Below are 22747 nucleotides of genomic sequence, written 5' to 3'. Positions count from 1 at the left end.
ACTTTTAATAAAATAATATTTATTATTTATCAAATTTAATTTATTATTAGTTTCATATTATTAAATGAGTTGTAAAAAAATACTTATAATTAAGATTAATTTCACTCACCATCTCTAAAGTTTTGATTAAATACATCTAGTCCTATAGATCTAAGCTTGATGAAATTTTAAACTTACGAAAACCAGATGTATTTAGTGAAAATATGGAGGGAGGTGGTAATTATGTAAAGAATTCCAATTATTAGATTTTAAACAAATGTTGCTTCAAAATTGGGAAGATTTTTTTTATTTTTAATAATAATAAATTTAAAGATAGGGGCGGAATGGCTGGCGTAGCAAAATCAGGTGACCACCGCTGCTCTGCACTAGGTCATTGCTTTCCTGAGCAAAGAAGAGTAAGATGTCGTTTGCCACCACTTTACACTCACCACAACCACTCTTGAAGGACCAGACGCCCTTATTCGCTCTCAGGGTTGGCTCCCTCGCCGCTAGGCCAAGTCTTGTTGCCTATCGCCGTGGTTCTTTCCGTACCTTGACTATCGGCGATGGCCTTGTGATCGGAGCGAAGTCCGGGCGGATTGGATCCTTCCGTTGTTTCTCAGGTGCAGTGCTGCCCTTGTACAATTCCTTTCATCTTGCTTCATCTGTTGCTTAATCACTGCACTGCTAGATGCTCGTTACTTCTGCAGTGTTCTTGATCTTGATTGATATGTTCTGATTAAATCTAAAGGTAAAAAATACTTGAATGCATTTGGTTTCAAGAGGAATCTGTAATCTAACACTGTCAGCAAATCCGAGAAAGGGCATTTGATGGGAGATGAGGCTCGTTTTTGTGTAGAAATGTGGAAATACCTCTGAAAGCTAAGGGCAAAAACGAAATAAAATTTCATCTCTGGTGTGACCAAGGAAACATTTTTTTTCCTCGGAAGCAAACGATAAAGGAAAAAAAAATTAAATATTGCTTCACACGGAGCAGGAAAATTGGATTAAAAGGTGGCCCGCACTTTCAATCTGACTAGAAAAAGGAAGGGGTGATAATGAAACAATTATGGTGGCTGGGGTTGTTTTGGGTTGAGTTTTAGGATTAGCGAGGTTGAAGTTTTTGATTTGTACAGTCATATTCTAAATCACATAGATGTTTGCATTCGATGATTATTATGTTACTGAAAAGGTGGAGTGGTCTTGTCACCTAATATTATCCTAATTTGACACTGTGCTTGACTGGAATATTGAAAACAAGAGAATGTTTAGTCAATTTACTTCTAAGTTGAGTTTGAAAGGAAAACTTGGAATAAATTGAACATTAGGCAAGTGAAAGAAAGATGCACGTCATGCCCCACCAACAATATTATAGCATACTCCCCTCAATGTTATTCAACTCAATTGGGAAGTGGTATGTTGATCAAAGGGTTAAGATAGCAGAGGGAGGAACATTGCATTGGGTCCATTTTGGTGGAGATTGGATCAACTCCTAATTGATATTTAAATGATGTACACTTCCTCGTATTTTGGAGAAGGTTTCTTCTCCAATGATGTACATTGCATTGGAGTCTTTGTTTCCAAAACTACAACCCTTGGTTGTGAGAAGAGAAGTGGAGGACGTTATGAGCTGGAGAGAAGGTAAGAATGGCAAATTTTTAGTTAGATCCTATTATTGCTCCTATACTTGGACTTCTAGAGCTCCTTTTCGGAGGAGTATTATATGGAGGTCTTGGGCTCCAGTGAGGGTGAGTTTTTTGCCAAGGAAGCATCTTGGAGCAGAATTTTGATTCTCGACCAGCTGAAAAGGAGGGGATGGGTTATCTCAAATAGGTGTTACTTGTGCAAATAAGAGGAGGAAACCATTGATCACCTAATCCTGTTTTGTGGCAAGGCTAGACTGTTGTGGAACTTGATCTACTCCCTTTTCGGTGTGCAATAGGCTATGCTTTCCTTAGTTATGAGGAATTTGTTAGGTCGGTATGACTCTTTTGTGGGTAAAAAAAGGGTAAAAGCGTGGAGGGCTGCCCCCTTATGTTTAATGACGTCGAACGGTTTGACCAAACAGTTAAATCTTTGTTCATGTATACTTTTGTGAATTGGGTTAGGGTGTATATAGAGGATCACATTTTGTTTATGATTGATTTTATAAATTGGTTGTTTGTCAAGTAAGGGGAAGACCTTTTTTTGTTTCCTTACTGCCTAGCTTTTTTGGGTGTTATTTGTGTACTTATGTGTACTGTTTTTGCCATTTTTAGGTGTTTCTAATGCAAGCCTTTCTTTTTTACCTATAAAAAAAAAATGTTTCTACATTTTGTAGTGTCACCATTCCTGAAGACTAGATTAGAAGGAAAGATAAACTTGTCAAATGTTGTAAACATAGTATTTACCCATATCAGGGGCTATGAGTCAACTATTCTAGGAGAAGGCTTCTAAGAAACCAAGCAAGCTGTCATACTGGGCTGTTCAAAAACTCTGTCAAGTTTGGTTCAGCAGGCTTGACCAACAATTAGCTTTATGATTTGTGTGACCTCATTGATGTAATAATGTGGTTCTTATTACTATTAAAACTTATTATATGAATGGTAGTAGGAGCTTCACCACTAGTAAACAGTTATATACTTAGATTGAGTGGAAGATCGCTAAGTTCTAGATGAACCATGGTGTCTGTTAAGCTATTTGTATTCGTAATGAGCATTACTTGTTTTTAGATGAAAAATTCTTTTCTCTTCTAGCTCTTTCTTAAGTTTCTTTCCATGAGAAATAACCCAAACATTGCCATATTGCTAAACTTATTTTGAAAGACAAAGTATTCTCCGAGGGTCTATGCCTTGCCATGACCATTGGCCCCAAGATGACAAACATGAATGCCTTACTCAAATTTTTAAATCTTATTAAAGCTATTGGTTAGGACAAAATGCATCATGTGCATGCCTCGCGCTGAATCAGTTTACCATTTTATTTCTCCCATGCCTCTTGCTTATGAGATTTGACTGTTACTCTTCTCATTGATGACTATTATTTGGTGGTCTCTTAGGATTTTTGTAGCATGTTGATAATTTCTCATGGGAAAGGACTAGTGTCATATAGAGGTGTGCTATTTCAAGTTTTTGCCACCCTAAATTGGCTGTTTGAAAAACAGATAGATTGATACTAAATTCTGATTTCCCTTAAGTTTCTATTTGAATCATAAAAACCTTCCTATCTCATCAATTCCTGGGCCTTTTTATCCTTTCTCTTGGAATTTTAAATTCTATTGTAACCTCTCTGATTTTGAAAAGAAGATCTAGAAAGACGAATGTTCTCTCTTACTTGCTTGCATTTATCTTCATTCGCTCCAAATGTAAGAGTTTGGTCTTTATCTTTTTCAAGTTTGTTGAATATAATGTATTTATAGTATATTATCTTTCCTTGTTAATATAGGTCACATGTATGGTAGTTAGGACTCCTAGCCTTGTATATATATATCTCTCAATTGTAAGTAGAAAACATATGAATGAGAATTAAGATTTTTCTCCTTTTTCTCTCTTTTAACATGGTATCAGAGCCAAAGGAGAAAACCTAATTTTTTTTCGGTTTAGCCGTGTAATCAATACCGGCGAACCGTCCAGTGACCGTGTTTCACTCCGGTCCCCTCATTTTCTTCCCGAACCACTCCGGACAACCTCATCGCCGTCGGATCTCCACCACGCCGGCAACCTTTTCCGGCGAACTTTTCTGGCGACGTCTTTTTCTGACACCGACCACACCAAGAGGAGCGCCTGGAGGAGATCTCCAACTTCTTCAAAAGCATCGGAGCCAGAAAACCCTCCATGCGCCGGCCACGCGCACTTCTCCGGCCGCGCGACTGAATCTCACGCGCCGGCGCGTGAGACCTTTTCCGGCGACGCGCCTCCTCCTCCAGCCTCGCCTGACACCGACCAGCATCCCTACCTACCTGGTTGTCCCATCCGAGCCCTGCACGTATCTCTTTTGGGGATTTTTGTCTCCGTCAGCCCTCCAAACAGCCTTTCCGGCGAAGTTCCGACTACTTTTTCTCCACCCCAATCCCTGCACGTGCCTTGGGAAGTGTTCTTCTACCCTTCTGGTGGTACCACGTCGCGATCTGAGGCCGTCTCCCTTTTTCGGTGGTGCCACGCCGCAATCTGAAGCCGTATTAGGGCTCTCTTCGATCCAAATACGTGAATATGACCACCAAAAATCAGATCTTTACCTCTGTTATCTCTAGATCTCCTATGATTACCTCAGAGAAATTGGTTGGCAGTGAGAATTATCGCTCCTGGTCTGCCTCTGTTGAACTTTGGTTTATGGGTCAAGGATATGAGGATCACTTGGTTACCCAGGAGGCAGATATCCCTGAGGTTGACCGCGTACAGTGGAGGAAGATAGATGCACAGTTATGTAGTGTATTATGGCAATCGGTTGATCCCAGGATTCTTCTTCATCTTCAGGCCTATAAAACTTGTTTTAAATTTTGGACTCAGGCCAAAGGATTATACACGAATGATATCCAGCGTCTTTATAAGGTGGCTTCTGCTATTGTCCATCTCAGCCAACAGGACTTGGATCTATCTACTTATATTGGTCAGATTGCCTCTCTTAAGGAGGAGTTCTTGACTGTGATGCCTCTTACTCCTGATGTTGGGGCTCAACAAACACAGCTTGACAAGTTCTTCATGGTCCTTACTCTTATTGGCCTCCGTCCGGATCTTGAGTCTATTCGTGATCAGATTCTTGGAAGTTCATCAGTTCCGTCCTTGGATGATGTGTTTGCTCGCCTCCTCTGTATCTCGTCCACTCAGACTTTGCCATCTGATAGCGCTTCAGATTCTTCTGTGTTAGTTTCTCAAACTACCTCTCGAGGAGGACGCAGTGGTACCCGAGGTAGAGGCCAACGTCCTCATTGCACCTATTGCAATAAACTTGGCCACACTCGCGATCGTTGCTATCAGTTACATGGAAGACCTCCTCGCACTGCCCATATGGCCCAGTCCTCTGATTCTCCGCTGCCTCAGCCTCCGAGCTCCTCCGCATCTCAGACATCTCAGGCTTCTATTGCCTCTGATGCCCAGCCTGGTAATGCCTCTGCCTGCCTTACCCACACATCTTCTCTTGGACCCTGGATTCTAGATTCTGGAGCATCTGATCACCTATCTGGTAATAAGGATCTTTTCTCCTCTATTACTACTACCTCTGATTTACCTACTGTTACCTTAGCTAATGGTTCTCAAACTGTGGCTAAAGGTATTGGTTTGTCCCTTCCTCTGCCTTCTCTACCTCTCACTTCTGTCCTTTATACTCTTGAATGTCCTTTTAATCTTATTTCCATCAGCAAAATCACTCGTACTCTTAATTGCTCTATTACCTTTTCTGATAAATTTGTGACCTTGCAGGACCGGAGTACGGGGAAGACGATTGGCATAGGACGTGAGTCTCAAGGCCTCTATCACCTCACCTCATATTCATCTCCTGCAGTTTGCATTTCCACTAATGCTCCTCTCCTCATTCACAATCGTCTAGGCCATCCTAGTCTCTCCAAGTTCCAGAAGATGGTTCCTCGTTTTTCCACTTTGTCGTCGCTTCCGTGTGAGTCATGTCAGCTTGGGAAACATACTCGTGTCTCGTTCCCAAAGCGTTTGAATAATCGGGCAAAGTCTCCTTTTGAGCTTGTCCACACTGATGTTTGGGGTCCTTGTCGGACTGCGTCTACTTTAGGATTTCAGTATTTTGTCACTTTCATTGATGACTATTTTTGATGTACTTGGTTATTTTTAATGAAAAATCGAGCTGAGTTATTCTCTATTTTCCAGAAATTTTATACTGAAATCCAAACCCAGTTCAATATTTCTATTCGTGTGTTACGCAGTGACAATGACAGGGAATATTTTTCAGCCCAATTTACTTCGTTTATGTCTCATCATGGAATTCTTCATCAGTCTTCTTGTGCTCATACTCCTCAACAAAATGGGGTAGCTGAACGCAAGAATCGACATCTTGTTGAGATAGCTCGTACTCTCCTCCTCCATAGTCACGTTCCTTTTCGTTTTTGGGGAGACGCTGTTCTTACCGCTTGTTATTTGATTAATCGTATGCCCTCCTCTGTCTTACACGATCAGATTCCTCACTCCCTTCTCTTCCCTGACCAACCACTTTATTTCTTTCCTCCTCGTGTCTTTGGTTGTACTTGCTTTGTTCATATTCTCACTCCTGGACAGGACAAGCTTTCCGCCAAAGCCATGAAGTGCCTCTTCTTGGGATATTCCAGACTTCAGAAGGGTTATCGTTGTTATTCCCTTGAGACTCATAGATACTTTATCTCCGCTGATGTCACCTTCTTTGAGGACTCACCATTCTTTTCCACCACTTCTGAGTCTCTTCCTGTTTCTGAAGTTTTGCCCATTCCCATTGTCTCCCCACCTGATGCTATGCCCCCTCGACCACTTCAGGTTTATCATTGTCGCCCTCGTGTCGTTGCTCCTTTCCCTTTTCCTGAGGCACCTCCTGACTCACTTCCTATCCCTTCGGCTTCACATGCCTCGGCTCTGCCTTCTCCTAATGACTTACCCATTGCTGTTCGGAAAGGTACTCGCTCTACTCGTAATCCTCATCCTATTTACAATTTTTTGAGTTATCATCGCTTATCTTCACCCTATTCTGCTTTTATTTCTGCTATATCCTCTGTTTCTCTTCCAAAGAGCACCCATGAAGCTCTTTCCCATCCAGGCTGGCGACAGCCAATGGTGGATGAAATGGCTGCTCTGCACTCTAATGGCACTTGGGATCTTGTTGTTTTACCCTCTGGTAAATCTACAGTTGGTTGTCGTTGGGTCTATGCCGTTAAGGTTGGTCCTGATGGTCAGGTTGATCGCCTTAAGGCCCGCTTAGTTGCTAAAGGCTATACTCAAGTTTATGGTTCTGATTATGGTGACACATTCTCCCCTGTTGCCAAGATTGCTTCTGTCCGCTTGCTTCTCTCCATGGCTGCTATGTGTTCTTGACCTCTTTATCAGTTGGATATTAAAAATGCCTTCCTTCATGGTGATCTTGCCGAGGAAGTTTATATGGAGCAACCTCCTGGTTTTGTTGCTCAGGGGGAGTCTGGTTTAGTGTGCAGGTTACGCCGTTCTCTATATGGCTTGAAACAATCTCCTCGAGCATGGTTTAGCCGTTTTAGTTCTGTTGTTCAAGAGTTTGGCATGCTTCACAGTACAGCAGACCATTTAGTTTTTTATCATCATAACTCCTTGGGGCGGTGTATTTATCTGGTTGTTTATGTGGACGACATCGTCATTACAGGCAGTGATCAGGATGGTATTCAGAAACTAAAGCAACATCTTTTTACCCACTTTCAGACCAAAGACTTGGGGAAACTCAAGTATTTCTTGGGAATTGAGATAACTCAATCCAGTTCTGGTGTGGTCCTTTCCCAAAGAAAGTATGCTTTAGACAACCTGGAAGAAACCGGTATGTTAGACTGTAAACCGGTAGACACACCTATGGATCCGAATGTCAAACTTGTACCAGGACAGGGGGATCCTTTAGGAGACCCTGGGAGATATCGACGGCTCGTAGGTAAATTGAACTATCTCACCATTACTCGTCTAAACATTTCTTTTCCTGTGAGTGTTGTTAGTCAATTCCTACAGTCACCATGTGATAGCCATTGGGATGCCGTAATCCGTATTCTTCGATATATCAAAAGTACACCAGGCCAAGGTGTATTGTACGAGAACAAAGGTCATACTCAGGTTGTTGGTTACACAGATGCAGATTGGGCTGACTCACCCACAGATAGAAGTTCCACTTCAGGGTACTGTGTTTTTATTGGAGGTAATTTAATATCTTGGAAGAGTAAGAAACAAGATGTAGTGGCCAGATCTAGCGCTGAAGCCGAGTATCGAGCTATGGCTTTGGCAACATGTGAACTCATATGGTTGAGACATCTTCTTCAGGAGTTGAGATTTGGAAAGGATGAACAGATGAAACTCATTTGTGATAACCAGGCCGCATTACATATTGCATCCAATCCAGTCTTTTATGAAAGGACCAAGCATATTGAAGTTGACTGTCATTTCATTAGAGAGAAGATCGCATCAGGATGTGTTGCTACAAGTTTTGTTAATTCAAATGATCAACTAGCAGACATCTTCACTAAATCTCTCAGAGGTCCTAGGATTAAATATATTTATAACAAGCTTGGTGCATATGACGTATATGCTCCAGCTTGAGGGGGAGTGTTGAATATAATGTATTTATAGTATATTATCTTTCCTTGTTAATATAGGTCACATGTATGGTAGTTAGGACTTCTAGCCTTGTATATATATATCTCTCAATTGTAAGTAGAAAACATATGAATGAGAATTAAGATTTTTCTCCTTTTTCTCTCTTTTAACAAAGTTTATATATAGTAAAGTCTTTCTTTGTAGCCTTGTCCAATCATTCTGACCTAGTTCCTTTCCTCTCTACTAATTTTGTTTAGAAATCTCAAGTCCCTCTTCAAGTTAAGTCATTTGCTTGGTTAGTGGTACACAAGAAGGTGAACATCAATAACATGCTACAACTGAGGAGATCCTACAAAGCCCTCAGTCCTGATGTTTGTATGTTGTGTATGGTGCATGGATAATCAAGATATCATCTTTTTTTCTATTGCTCTTTCACTAAGGGGTTGTGACACAGATTATTTGGATTGACTAAGTTGGATTGGGTTTCTCCTAGGAATATTTGTGACATGATGACCATTGCATATAAGGGATTGGGAAACTTTAGTAGAGGATTAGTATTATGGCAAAATGCTTGTTTAGCTTTGATTTGGGTTGTGTGGTGGGAAAGAAATGCCAAATTTTTTGAAGATATGATGAGGACCTTAGAGGTTCTTTGGGATACCATTCATTTCCTTGCGGCCTTTTAAGGCTCTTGCACCACAACTTTTAAGGGCATTCCCCTTAATGTGATTCAACTTGATTGGTTGTCGGTGTGTAGGTCCAAAGGCGTAAGCTAGTAAGGAGAGGTTGTTTTGTTTTCTTTACTTATGGTGTATTGGTTTATTTAGTATTTTGGAGGTCCTAATTGTTTATTTCCTTGTTTTGGGAGGATTACTCATCCTTCCTTTGTACCTTTTTATCCTTATTTAATATATTACATTGTTGTTTCTCATCAAAAATAAAATGGAAGGAATCTCAAAATTTCTTGTTTAGTTGGCCTTGGAAAATTTTGTACTATTGAAGTTTTAATTCCACATTAACAATGTTCTAATAAAAAAATAAAGCTAACTCACACATAAAGATACACGGGATTTAAATGTAGTTTGGTCAATTATGCCTATATCCATGGATGAGAGAGAATAAGTTTTTTATACTATAGAAAAATTATATAAGAAAAAGAGAACATATGCAACTCCCAAAACTTAAAACAATCCCTAGTATCTACATCTTGAATCATGAGCTCCTCTCAATTGGGGAGCTCCTCTCAATTGGGTGTCTCCTACTCTTCTTCACATCTCTGCCTACCATGTGTGATCTTCACAAACCCATCTTAATTTCATAACTTTTTACCCTTCTTGATCAAGAATACACAGATATTCCTAACATATTTCTTTACTAAAAAAATATCTATTTTTCCAAGGAAGTATAAAAAAAGGAAATATTCTATACAATATTTTTTTACTGAAAGGAATATGAACCAAACAAGTTCTCCTCTAGTTGAGTGGTCTAACGACTTGATGAAGTGAATGATTAACTCTAAGCAAGACCTTTCTCTTTCTTTTTTGGTCCACCCACTGACTACAAGAGTCTACCCCCCTATTCTTGAACTACTGCTTATGCATTGAGGCGAATGTAGAAATACTTTTAGCCCAACCAATATGAAAGAATTGGAGACTCAGCCCCCTGTACTCAAGCAACATGATTTTCTTCCATGTGAAAAACATGATTAGAGATTAGGCTTAGGGATATGCCTCTAGAAGGGCTTACAACTCTAAAAAAACGTCAAATATGCTATGAGGGAGGTTTGTGCTGCCATCAAGTTGATGCCTTTACATATAGGGGGTGTAACTTTACAACTCTCTCTCGTTACTATTTTCTTGGGTAGATCTCCTGAAACAAGTGATTAATACATAAAGAAGAGACTTGGCTGAACAGAAGCAAGATTAAGAGGAAAATCAAGGTAGGCTTGTCTTCATGTACCTGCCTCTATAGAGAAGGAGAAAGATAGATTTCTAAGTGAATAGGCCCCCACTTTCTTAAGTCAAATATAACTGAACTAGCTAGCATGCTTGAAAATATTGTTTTTCCTTGTGCCTTCCCCTTCTTACCTTGCTTACTTGTTAGCTATTTTGTGACTTTTTTTTTTTTTTTTTTTTGCTTGACCTTGATCCTGCTTTTAGGGTAAGATAAGAGGCCTTAGACCATAAGCTGGCTAGAAAGAGAATCAGTCTTTTATACCATAGAAAAATTACAGAAGAAAGAGAAAATATATGCAACTCCCAAACCTTAAAACAATCCTATCTTTTCTGGTTCTAGTATCCATATCTTGAATTAGGAGCCTCTCTCCATTGGGTGTCTCCCACTCTTCTTCACACCTCTAACTGTCATGTATGGTCTCCACAAGCCCATCTTAATTTCATAACCTTTTACCCTTCTTTATTGAGACTATAAAGATATTCCTAACACATTTCCTTGCTAAAAAAAAAATCTGTTTATTCAAGGAAGTATCGACCAAAGAAATATTCTATGCAATATTCATTTACTAAAAAGAATATGAACTAAACTTGGAATTTGTGACCCTTTCCAACAAAGAATAAGAAGGGCAATTAAATTATTTTACATTTTTAAATTCTTTATTCTTTATTTAAAAGAGGAATAACATTGGTGAAGCATATAAAGAAAAAAGATAATGAGTTTAAACTTTATTGATTTAATTATTTTTTATGGGCAAACAAAAAATATATTAACAATGCCTTGTAAAAGAGTGCAACAAAGTGCGCAATACCTATACAAAGGGTGCTCAAAGGCAAAGAACAAGAAGAGAAACAAGGAAAAAAAAACTCTCTCCCCTTACTCAGAGCCCAACCAATTAACAAAATCTATTTTAAGTGTTGATTCGAACTATGCACATTCTAACCCAATCCAAAAAGTGCACATAAAAAAAGAAAGATGATGAAGCAGCTCTTCATGCTTTTCTTTGGTCCTTTTCAAGGATGTGATTAATTGATTCTTTTTTATTTTTACATATATAACATTTATTCACCAATATCCATCATCTCTTTTTAAACTAATCCAAAGTCAAAATCCTCCCCTAAGTAGCTACCTAGACAAAGAACCCCACTTTCGTTAGAACCCATGGATTACAAACGAGTTCCATAGGAAAAGTACTTTATTCATCTAAGCACAAAAAGGAGTAAAATACTTTCATTGAGAATTTTCCACACTTTGAGTTCATTGACACCAATCCATCCTCTCCATCCCTACCTAGTGCTCTTTCTTGCAGTCTCAATGGAAATGGCTCCACCATTTCTAGCTTATCCTCTCCTATTATCTTTCATAGCCCTACTTGAAACCCTTAACTCATACCACAAGAATATTGACCCTCATCACATTTCCCAACAATAATCCACTTCCATTGAAGCTCCCTTTCTAAGGCAAATCTCCAACTTCAGTTGCTAAGGAGAGCCTTGATAAGGATAGAAAAGTTGTTAATGCCAAGCCTACCTTTTTACATTTTTCCATGCAAGCAATTGCCAATTTCACTAGGTGAGGTTTTTCCTTGAGAGTTCCCTACCCTAAAGGAAGTTTTTTGGATCTTATTAAGTTTTAAGCTTACTTTTCTTGAAATGGAAAACAAGGACATGAAATAAATTGATAGACTAGAAAAGGCACTTTAAATGCCTTCAAATTAGAGCAAGTCTATCCCCTTTTGAAAGGTATCATTGTATTCACATAACAAGCCTTTTTTGAAATCTCTTTTCCATTAGATACCAAACCATTGACGATTTATAATAGACACACAAAGGAAGACCCAAATAAGTGGTGGGAAGCTCCCCACTTAACATCTCAACATAGAAACCAACTTTTTCATATTATTCATGTCCCCAATTAGGATTAACTTACTCTTCTCCAAATTAATTTTCAGGATTGAAATTGTTTCAAACCTCATGAAAGTTCAACTCAAACATACCATTTGATTTTGGTAAGCATCACAAAAGAGAACAATATTGTCAACAAACAAGAGATGAAAGACCTCCACCCTTACTTCCTCTCCCTTCAACCTTAAAAGACTAGATGAAGCCCCTTTCCTTAACCCTCTTCAAAAGATAATTGAGAGCCTCTATCTCCAAAACAAGAGAATAGGGAGAGAGCATCTCCCTGCCACAAACTCCTTAAACCCTAAAAAAAGGTAGTAGGAATACTATTAACTAACACAGGGAAACTTTTCTAGAATTGCAAGTAAGAAACCTAATTGATATCGTTATGAGTCTTTCCATGTCAAGGATTCAAGTTTATGGATAATACCAGTTGAGCTCTTCAGCCTTAAATTTATGGTGTCATTTGCAATATGAACTGTGTATACAATTTCTCTCCTGTCTACAAAGGCATGCTGATAATTGGAGGCTACTTTCTTAAACTTATTATATTAGCCAATACCTTTGCTAGAAGTTTGTACAATCCTCCCACCAAGATAATGGTTCTGAATTCTTCTAAATCTTCAATATCTTTCTTAGATATTAATACTAAGAATGTAATGTCTAACCTTCTTTCAAAAGAGAGCAACTCATAAAATTCTTAAATATTAAAGAATTCGACAGATTTGCTTGCATCTGCAACTTGTAGATGCTACTGTGGATAGATTGGAAAGATAAAAGATCTGGATATGTTAGTTTTTACTTTAATACAAGATCTGGATATGTTATTTTTTACTTTATATAAGATCTGGATATGTTATTTTTTACTTTATATAAGATCTGGATATGTTTTCTACTATGTTTACAATTTGTGCATGTTGTTTAAATGATGCTTCCCATTTCTTTGTACTTACGTTATTGATTGATTCTGTTCACTTGTTTTTCTTATTTTCCTTGCTGGTTTGAAGCATTGACAATTTTTTTGTGGCTGTGTGTTTGTTTATATATTCATGCTTGCAGCACTAACTCCTGAGCTGAAAACTACATTGGATAAAGTTGTTACATCAAACAAAGTGGTTCTTTTTATGAAGGGAACCAAGGAGTTCCCACAATGTGGATTTTCAAACACTGTGGTGCAGATACTCAATTCCCTGAATGTTCCTTTTGAAACAATAAACATTTTAGAAAATGAAATATTGCGTCAGGGGTTGAAGGAATATTCCAACTGGCCTACCTTTCCTCAACTTTACATTGAAGGGGAGTTCTTTGGTGGCTGTGACATTACTGTTGGTAAGTTCATTTTTAGTTGTCATTTTGACTGTACTTGAAATCAATTTTCACCATGTCCGGTTATAACTTGGAATATTTGCTCCTACTGTTAGATAGTTATCCTAATGTATGACCATGAACACAAAGTGCTCATAGGTTTAGCCTTTGCCTCTAGTGAGTTGGTAGGGGATTTTTATCTTCAGGTTCTTGGGTTGAATGTAGTGGTTTTATGTTGTGTTGCTTTTGCTTGTGATGGTACTGTTATGTTGTACATTTTGCTTTCTTCAGAGGACTTCTTGTCTGGCCTTGTATTTTTTCGCCATCAACTAGATTTCCTATCAAATTTTCTTTTAAGGTTCATTAATCCATTTCCTCATTAGTATTCAACCACAATGTAGAAGAAAAAGTTGGAAAGCCAGCATTACTGAATGAGTGACTTTGCTTGTCACGTGCTAGTTAATGTTATATTGAGGGTCAATCATGAAATTAGCAAACTAAACAAAGCAGAGTTGATGTGGAGAACCCCCACCAAAACAGGAGTGAGGTGGTTTACAATGTCAAAATAAAATTGAATTCTGGTCTGATTGATATTTGAACATATGTAATTGGATTAGATTTATCATCTGTAATGTGGCCACAAATGCCATAGCTAAATGGCACAGCCTTAGAACTCTCAATGGGCCAACTCACCGGACCCATTGAACAAAAGTTTCCAAAGTTGACAGATAATGGACAAATTGTATCTTATTTCCATAATGAAATCTCTAGGGATGCAGGCTTGATATTTCACTTTTAGAGGTTTCATCAGAGATTTCCTTCTACTTCTACAGAATGTATTACATATTCCTCTTCAGAAAAGTCAGCCTTTATATATAGGTGTGGCCCTTTTGGGCATGCATGCACTTGTAAGTCACTTGTTACTAAGATGAAGAAATGCAAATTCAGAATCTGGATTTGTTCATAATTCAACATAAGAAAATTTTAACTTTGTTCAGTCTTGAGCTTGATCGTATAATACACAAGCATGGTGTTTTTTGCATGTTGGTAGGAATGGTTTGTTGTGTAAACCTGTTTATTTTTGTATATAGAATTTTATATTGTCATTTTCTTATTTCATTTTTCAATTAATTCTTGCTTGTACAAAGCGTACAAAGAAAAAGCATATTCACTGATTAGCCTGGGGCTTTAAGCTAGTGTGGCAACTTGTCTCCTCCCATGTAGATTTGAGCCCAATAGGTCCTCACGACTTTAAAATGTCTTTACATAGTTAAAAAAGGTCTAATATGTGTATACTATTAAGAACTTTTACCTTTAGTAGATGTGGGATATCATAATCGCCCTTCCCCTCCAATTGGCACGATGTCCTCCTCATGTCTTAATGTGAGATTGGAGGACTAGATAGATAGACATCCCTTGCAAAGGCAGACAAAGATCCACACTGAAGTCAATGATTAGCTTCAATACTATTTGTTATGGTCTGCTCCCTCTTATGTAGACATTGTTTATTCTAGTCCAAAGTACACCTCTAAAGCATATCCACACAATTAAGAGGAGTCTATATAGTGAGTTTTTCTTAACTATATGGACTCTTTTTAAAACTATACGGGCCTATTAGGCCAAAAGTGTACTATATCTACATGAGAAGGGTACAAGTTGTTACAAATAGTCTCATTCAAAAATTGCATTTTGTTTTTTTCTCTTTTATATCAAATGACTAAATTTAGAGGATTTGGATCCATAATGAAAATCATGCTCTTTAATGCCCTCGTTCACATGCGGCATCATACTTGCATGTGGAAAGATACACACGATTGTAGCCAAACAACCACAATAACCTCTTTTGGGCTTACATGCGAGCACAATAAATTGGGAAAATAAATATGTGCCCACAAGCAAACAACGATAATCAGTCTTTTTTGGACTTAATAACTTAGAGAAATAAATATGCGATGGGGTTTGAACACATGACCTCTTGCCAAATGAGACTATGATACCATGTAATCATCACGAAGGCATCTTATTATCATTCATCAAAACTTTTAGATTCCTATGGAGGTGGATCTTGTACAAGATGCTTTAATTTTCCCTTTGCCTTAATATATACCCTCACAAGTTTAGCCCATAATATATAATTAGATTCTAAAGTAATCTGGATACCAATATTATTTCTAACTTTGTGATCATTGTTGGATGTCATACTAGTAAATTATTGAAAATAGAAAATAGGGATTATCACACAAAAAAAGTTGAAACAAAGGGATGCTAAGAAACCTTCAGCACTAACACATACTTGCATCACATATAGGCACTAGTGCTGAAGATCACTGTAGCATCATAGCAAGGGCATTGTTGCTGTATTGTAGCATATACTGCTAGGGTTTTGGCACTCTGGCACTGTATGGTACTCTAGCAATATTGTTATAGTGCCTGCTACAGTTCCAATTGCTACAATGCTACTGCAGTACTGCTACAGTGATCTCCCATACTAGTGCTTATGTGATTGGGTATATGATGCAAGTATAGCGACACTGTAGTAGGGGCATTGTAGCAGGGGGCACTGTAACGGCACTGGTACGAATCCTTCCAAGGGAGTCTTTAGTTTTCCTTCCCATCAAGACAACTTTCCCATACCCGAATATCCAGTATGGGTTCTGGGCTTGATTGTAACACTTCTGCCTGTGCCTGTTGTTTCTGTGCTCACGCAAGGCCTTCAAGTGGGACCTGCTCAGGCCAAAGGGTCAGGAATGAGATGGGTGATCTACGATCTTAAGAGGGTTGATTGCAGATCTTAGTGGGCATAGAGAGGCTAGCACAAAAGCTGTTGTGCAGTAGGCTAGAGAAGTAGGGCAGCCCTTTGATTGCTTCACACACATCCGTTTTCTTGGTTACCTTATCCCCTTCGCCCTGATTGAGTAGGCATTCCTATAGCAGAGGGCAATCTGTCTAGTAGCAGTGAGTATTTACTTGAGTCAGCAATCAGACTCACCTACATCCTCTGATCTAGGATGTAGCAGCTAGGAATTGCGCAACTGAGAAAGAAGCATGACCAGTTGAGCTCGAAGAACAAGAACGGAAGCACACTTTGGAACAATCACAAAAAGGGGGGATGAACTGATCAAACAATGGTCTTAAAGCAAAGGTCTTGACCTGGAAGGATCAAAGAGAGCACCAGTAGATCGAGCTGTAGGTGCATGGACTTTTCTAGTGAAACACAACCATTCACCTTTCCATAGCTAGTGTTACCCTAGGGTAGGATGAGCGATGTTCTCACGGATCTCCCTATTACCAGGAAACCCACAGAGGTCAGAATGGGAAGAGGAAAAGGAAATCCTATGGATTGGATTGCTTGTGTGTCCACGGGGCAAATCCCATTTGAAATGGACTACTACAGTACCATACAATACAACTACTGTGATTTCCAACACTAGTGCCCGTGTAATTGGTTGTTCTGTGTGATGCAAGTATAGTGCAAGTATGCTAAAGGTTTCCCAACATTCCTTTGTTTTTCAGTTCCTGTTTTCTCCCTTCAATGATTAATAAGTATGAAATCTAGTTGTAATCACAAATTTGGAGATAGTGTTAATATGCAGATTACTTCAATAAATCTAAAGGAACCTAGTTATTTGTTATGGGCTAAAGGTGTGAGGGTGTATATCGGGACAAAGGGAAAACTAAAACTTGTTGGAGAAAATCCTTCACCCCAGGATTCTAAAATGTTTTAGTAATGGCAACAAGATGACTTCATGATAATAACATGGTATCAAAGCCTTATTTCCCCATGTGAGGGTGGGTATTAGACTGCACGGCCGAAATCTTATACTTCCAAGTTTTTTAGAAAATTGGTTGTCTAACAAGTTTTATTTAAAGATTTGGTTATTTTCACATTTTGTGACCTTTGAATATTTTTATAAAATGTTAAGCTCTAGGATCTCACTACGAATACGTTTCAACTTTTAATTCATTCGGCATTCTTTTACGTCTATAGGAGTGATTAATGGATAATGTGTTTACTTAGATTCTTCAATCTCTTACTGTGCTGAGTTGCAAAGTAAAACTAATTTTGCTGCAGATGCATACAACAGCGGCCAATTGCAGGAACAGTTGGAGAAGGCGATGTGCTCCTGATGAATTAGAAGAATGATCTTCCTAAGAATAAACACCTGATCGTGGATGCATTATTAATTTTATGGGGTTGGACTCAAACCTTGATTACAGAGGTTGTAAGTTTCACAGAATTACCTAATTATTTCCATTGTATTTACATCCCTTTGGCCAATATCTGATGTGTCCCCTTCCCCAGATTCCAACCTGTGGCTTAGTGCTCCTTATGATGGTGGGTGCACTCTTACTGTGGTTTCTTATTCAATTATGCGTGTTAGGATAGTTGAAGACCTCACCAATAAAATATGCTGCAATTGAAATTTGTTATATATTTGTGATGGGCTCTAAATGAATGTTATCAGGTACAAACCAAAACTTGTTTTAAATAATTAAATTGATATATTTATCCTCGTATATATTAATTACGGTGAAAGAAATCAAGTAATAGTAAAAGTTGTAGAAATCAAGTAATAGTAAAAGTTGTAGAGTAATAAAGAAAATTTTGGAGGTAATTAAGATAAATAAAGTAAAAAATAAAATAAAGTAAAGATATGAACTTAATAATAATTTAATTATTTTTATTTATTATTTAAAGTTGTTTTTTACTTTAAATCATTTTATTAAATATATTTAATTTATTTAATAACTTAAATTATTTTTAAGTTATCAAATTGGCTTTCCATATGCTTATTTACTTTTTGACTATGCCACCAATGCTAAAATTGGTAGTGTAAGCAGGACCATTCATTAGTTAGAAAAATATGCGAGCCTTATTCAATACTTTTCAAGGCAAACCGGCCTCACACTTTTCAAGGCAAACATATGGTTGGTCAAGTCAGCATGCTCCTTCATGTTTGAATTCAAACACTGCATGGTCGATGGTTCCCTACATTAATTGTGAGAAGATTTTCCCATGCATGATTCAATTAGCAGCCTGGAGGAATCCATGATTAATATTCAGTACAAGTTTTTTTTTTTTTGCCACTTCTACTTCGTTTCCTACACCTTTCAATTTCGATTCCAATCTCCATTTCCCTATTTTCTTTGCTCATGCTTACCTTTCCCGATATGAAAGCCATTGCTGATTAGCCTCACCTTTGTTTGAATGGTATATATAACGCTCTTTTGAAACAAGCTCCATGTAAATTGGACACCAACTTCTCTAATATTTTGCATACCAATTTTTTACTTCTTTACAGATAGACGCATTCATATGGCTTCTTCACTCAAATGTTTGAGCTTCTATTTCCTTGTTCTAGTGCTGATCAGCTCCACCGCCATCCAAGGCCGCCCCTTCAATGGGTTGAAGAAGCCGCAGAGCCCCGCTGGTACGGGGGTCATGGGATTCTTTGATGGGTTGTCTCTTAGAACCATCAAGCAATCAAGGCCAAGCCCTGGAGAAGGAAACAAATTCACCAACGTGGTTCGAAGACTTGGAGGAGGAATCAATAAGCCAGGTCCCAGCCCTGGTCAGGGGCACGAGTATGTTGGCGGCATGCACCGCTGATACACTTGAGATACATGGCCTCAGCCTCAGGTGTTTCGGAGAGAAAAAGGCATGCAAGTCAAGAAGAGGGTGACTTAATGACTTAATAATTTAAGATATTAAATTGATTTAGTATGTTTAAAAAAATAATATAAATAACTTTAGTATTAAGTTAAAATAGTTCATTTATTCTTAATCTCAATTTTTTGTCTTGTTTATCAATATTTAATGAGAATATATTTAGCAACCGTAACTCTAAAACCATGGCTCATTTTCTATAATAAATATTTTAATGTTATCTTATATGTTTAAAATACTTTAAATATTGATGTTTAATAAACAAGTTTATTGCTTAAAATTAATAAAAATAACATTAGTTAATATTAATGATAATAAAAATCAATTACAATTAATGAAGGTAAATATGTCAATTTCATAAATTAAAACAAATTTTTAATTAATATTATCAAATAACCTTAATACTTAAATAAAAAAATAAATAATAAGTTTTAAGTTAACAACTTAATAATAATTTAATTTAAAGTTAATTTAAGTCATTAAGTAATAAGTATTAAATTTTATCAAACATCCCTGAATTATAAATGAAAGGACAATAAAAAGAGAAGAAAAATAGAATTAAACAAAAATCTTTCACTTTTTTTTTAACCATTGAAAGGAAGAATGATTTGTATTTCTACATTAGGAAATGCAATGATTTACTAGTTTATCTAGCTTGGACGAATAATAAAAGAAACTAGTAGTAGTAACTATTAATATTATTTTAAACATTACTTATGAAAGAAAAATATATATATGATTTCTCTAAATGAATTAAATCTCATTTTGCATGAAATGAAACTTAGAAATATTTATGAACTTTTGGAGCACATGCGAATGACTATGTGGAATCCACTTACTCTCTTTGGTTGGGGAAATTATTAGATGTCATGCGGATAACCATGTGATCGTCCACTTGCCAATGTGGATGACCATGTAACGTTTGTGCTTTGATGGCTAGTAGGTGGACAATCATGCAAACATTCGATTCTAAAAGACTTGTTTCTAATAATTAGTTTGACGTTCTAACTCTTATATAAATGCTCTATATTTGATTTATTGTAGAGGGAATTGTTAAAAGGTATTCTTTAATCATTTATTGAACCTTGGGAAAATATTAGAAGTGTATTGGGCTTAAACTCGCATTCCATTTTCAGTGCATCCCTCAATCCTAGTTTCATTCGTGTTGCTTAAACCAAAATTGAAAACTTGGTAAAATATTATTTAGGGATTTTCAAGCGTGAGTAATTACTTGAGAGATTTTCAAATAAGGGTCCATTGAAACTATAATTTAAATATAAGACATTTAAGGCTTTGACTTAAAAGGCATGTTGATAGTGGAACCCTCAAAGTGGTCAAGATTTGAGAAAAATGATTGTAGGTCGAGATTGTATCGAACAACTATAAATTTAGAGTTTGTATTTTCTCTTCATTTTTTATTTATTTTATAAGCAATTGTTATTTTATTGTTTTATTATATATAACATTTAAGTTTATTAAAATTATAAAAAGAGATCACCGTCCAATTAATATAGGTTCCCCTAGATTGGTCTAGCATAAAACCCAAGAATTAGAAAAAAGAAAATTTACATAAAGATAGTTGTTCTCTCTTATATTTTTAATTTAAATATATATTTTTAACTTAATTTAATTTTTATTTAATTATAATTAATGAAGCCTTAATTGAATTATAAGATAAGATGAAGTCATTAGGTAATTGATCAAGAGACTTTCAATAATTAGAAGAACATGTGCCAATCTATTATTGAACCCTACATGATCAAGAAGGATTTTTTTTTTTTTTTTTTGAGGTGATCCACACCCAAATAAATCTATCCCATATAAATTAAACTTTCATACCATTTCTTATTTTTATGTTTGGAGACAAGGAAATTTTTTTCTAAAAATGGGAAAATAAAAAGCATTACAAACGAGATTTGACCTTTCAAACAAAAAGTTTCATTGTATTTAATAACCCCACTTTGAGTTTTTATTTTTAATAAGATGGAGTAAACACGTTATGCTACTCCCAACTAAAATATTCCATTTTTAGTCTTTGATTTCATTGTCAATGCTCTTTCCATTTCTTTTCCCTATTTATAAAAGGTTTTTTTTTAAAAATAAAATAAGAAAAATTATATTTTTTAAACTCTTTTTTCACCTTCAGAGTGAGTTTGACTTCAACATAATAAAATGGTTTCATGAAATTTAGCCAATTGTCTTCACCGTGCGATATCATTGAGAAATAGGAATTCGTATTATCAAAGGATTTTCTACGATTATTTCTACCGTGGAATGAGTCAATCATACACTTTGGTATCTTATTGAACAAAAATGGTGATATTGTTCCCCCATTGATAAAAAAATTCGATCTTTGGAAAACATCATGATCATCTGGTAAGAAGATTTTCTATTTTTTCAAATGAATGATTTGAAAATGTATTGATTCAAAGATATTGATTATACTCAAAGTGTTTTTAGTAGAAACGTTTTCTCTATTAAGAGAATCACCAAAGCTTATTTGACAGTAATTTTATGAAGCGTTTTTAGTTTAACAAGTGTATTTGAAGAATTTTATAAAACACTTTTAAAGATTTAAAAATTCACTTAGTGTTGAAAAATCACTTGTATTGTTTTTTGAAAGAACACTTGATAAGTGATTTTCCTAAAAACACTTTCAAATAAAATACTTTCATTTAAAATACTTCGAATAAAAATACTGCTTCACACATTAAGTGTGTGTTTGATACTAATTTTAAAAACATTTCTAAACTTTTTAATACTTGAATGATAAAACTTTTAAGTGTTTAAAAGATTATAAGTATTTCCTAAAATTACTACCAAATAAGGAGGAAATATATCCTATGGTCAATATGGGTGAAAGGAAGTAAAACGCGCTACAGTGCCACAACCTTCTCCTTTTGCTTCTAAGGGGATTTGAACACCAAAAGGTTTGGGGTACACTCCACTTACTATTCGAGCAAGTATATTCTGCACTAAACTTACATATACTTAAACTCATTATACAAATAAAATATTAAAAGAATATTTTAAAGAGCAAATTAATTATAATTATTTTATAATTAAATACAAAATTTTCTTTTAATTGATTACCAAAAATATAAAAATTATATAATTTTCTTCATAATGTTTTTAATATCATTAATAATTAATTAAATATTAAAAAATTATATATATATATATATATATATATATATATATATATATATATATATCATAATTTATTTTATATTGTTTAATACAATTGAATTAAATGGATCATAATTTTAATATTAATATATATTTTAAAATTAGACATATTATAATCAAATATCATAATATTAGATGTAATTTAATAATAAATGTACACTTATAAAATTCATATTTTAATCGATGCATACAATATTATTATCAAATATGATAAATCATGTTATACATATATCAAATTTTTCAATAAAATAACTTTAAGATGTCTATTATACTCTAATTATATTATTATGAGATTTTCCTTACATTTTCATGAGTTTTTAACAATTTTAAGTCTACCGATATTTTTTGCAAAATATCCGCCGATATATCTTCGATATATCTGATATATCCGTAAAATTGAAGTACCGATATATCCGTGATTACCGATATTTTTATCCTTGCTACCAAACAGGTTTTAAGAGTTCATTTGATAGTGATTTTAGAAAACTTTTCTAATAATTAAAAGTATTTTTTCAGAAAATACTATA

At 35.9% G+C, this 22747-nt stretch overlaps 1 protein-coding gene across 1 annotated transcript; it reads left to right on the top strand.

Moving 5' to 3' along the window:
- The first annotated feature begins 163 nt into the window (after window positions 1-163).
- Window positions 164-17796, top strand: LOC100258375 (monothiol glutaredoxin-S7, chloroplastic). Its single transcript, XM_002278794.4, has 3 exons — window positions 164-602; window positions 13118-13387; window positions 17436-17796. Exons 1-3 carry the CDS (start codon window positions 401-403, stop codon window positions 17489-17491), a joined length of 528 nt encoding a protein of 175 aa, XP_002278830.1. The 5' UTR covers window positions 164-400; the 3' UTR covers window positions 17492-17796.
- Window positions 17797-22747: the final 4951 nt, after the last annotated feature.

Source organism: Vitis vinifera, chromosome 14, assembly GCF_030704535.1.
Source record: "Vitis vinifera cultivar Pinot Noir 40024 chromosome 14, ASM3070453v1".
In the NCBI taxonomy this organism is placed as follows: domain Eukaryota; kingdom Viridiplantae; phylum Streptophyta; class Magnoliopsida; order Vitales; family Vitaceae; genus Vitis; species Vitis vinifera.
Note: the sequence above shows the minus strand (reverse complement) of the source record. Positions and strands in the feature narration are given on the sequence as shown.

Excerpts from the sequence above, each read along its gene's own strand:
- LOC100258375 (XM_002278794.4), top strand. The coding sequence starts at position 401 with ATGTCGTTTGCCACCACTTTACACTCACCACAACCACTCTTGAAGGAC. Across the intron at positions 603-13,117 it reads ATCCTTCCGTTGTTTCTCAG|CACTAACTCCTGAGCTGAAA; the intron begins GTGCAGTGCTGC and ends TCATGCTTGCAG. Across the intron at positions 13,388-17,435 it reads TGGCTGTGACATTACTGTTG|ATGCATACAACAGCGGCCAA; the intron begins GTAAGTTCATTT and ends ATTTTGCTGCAG.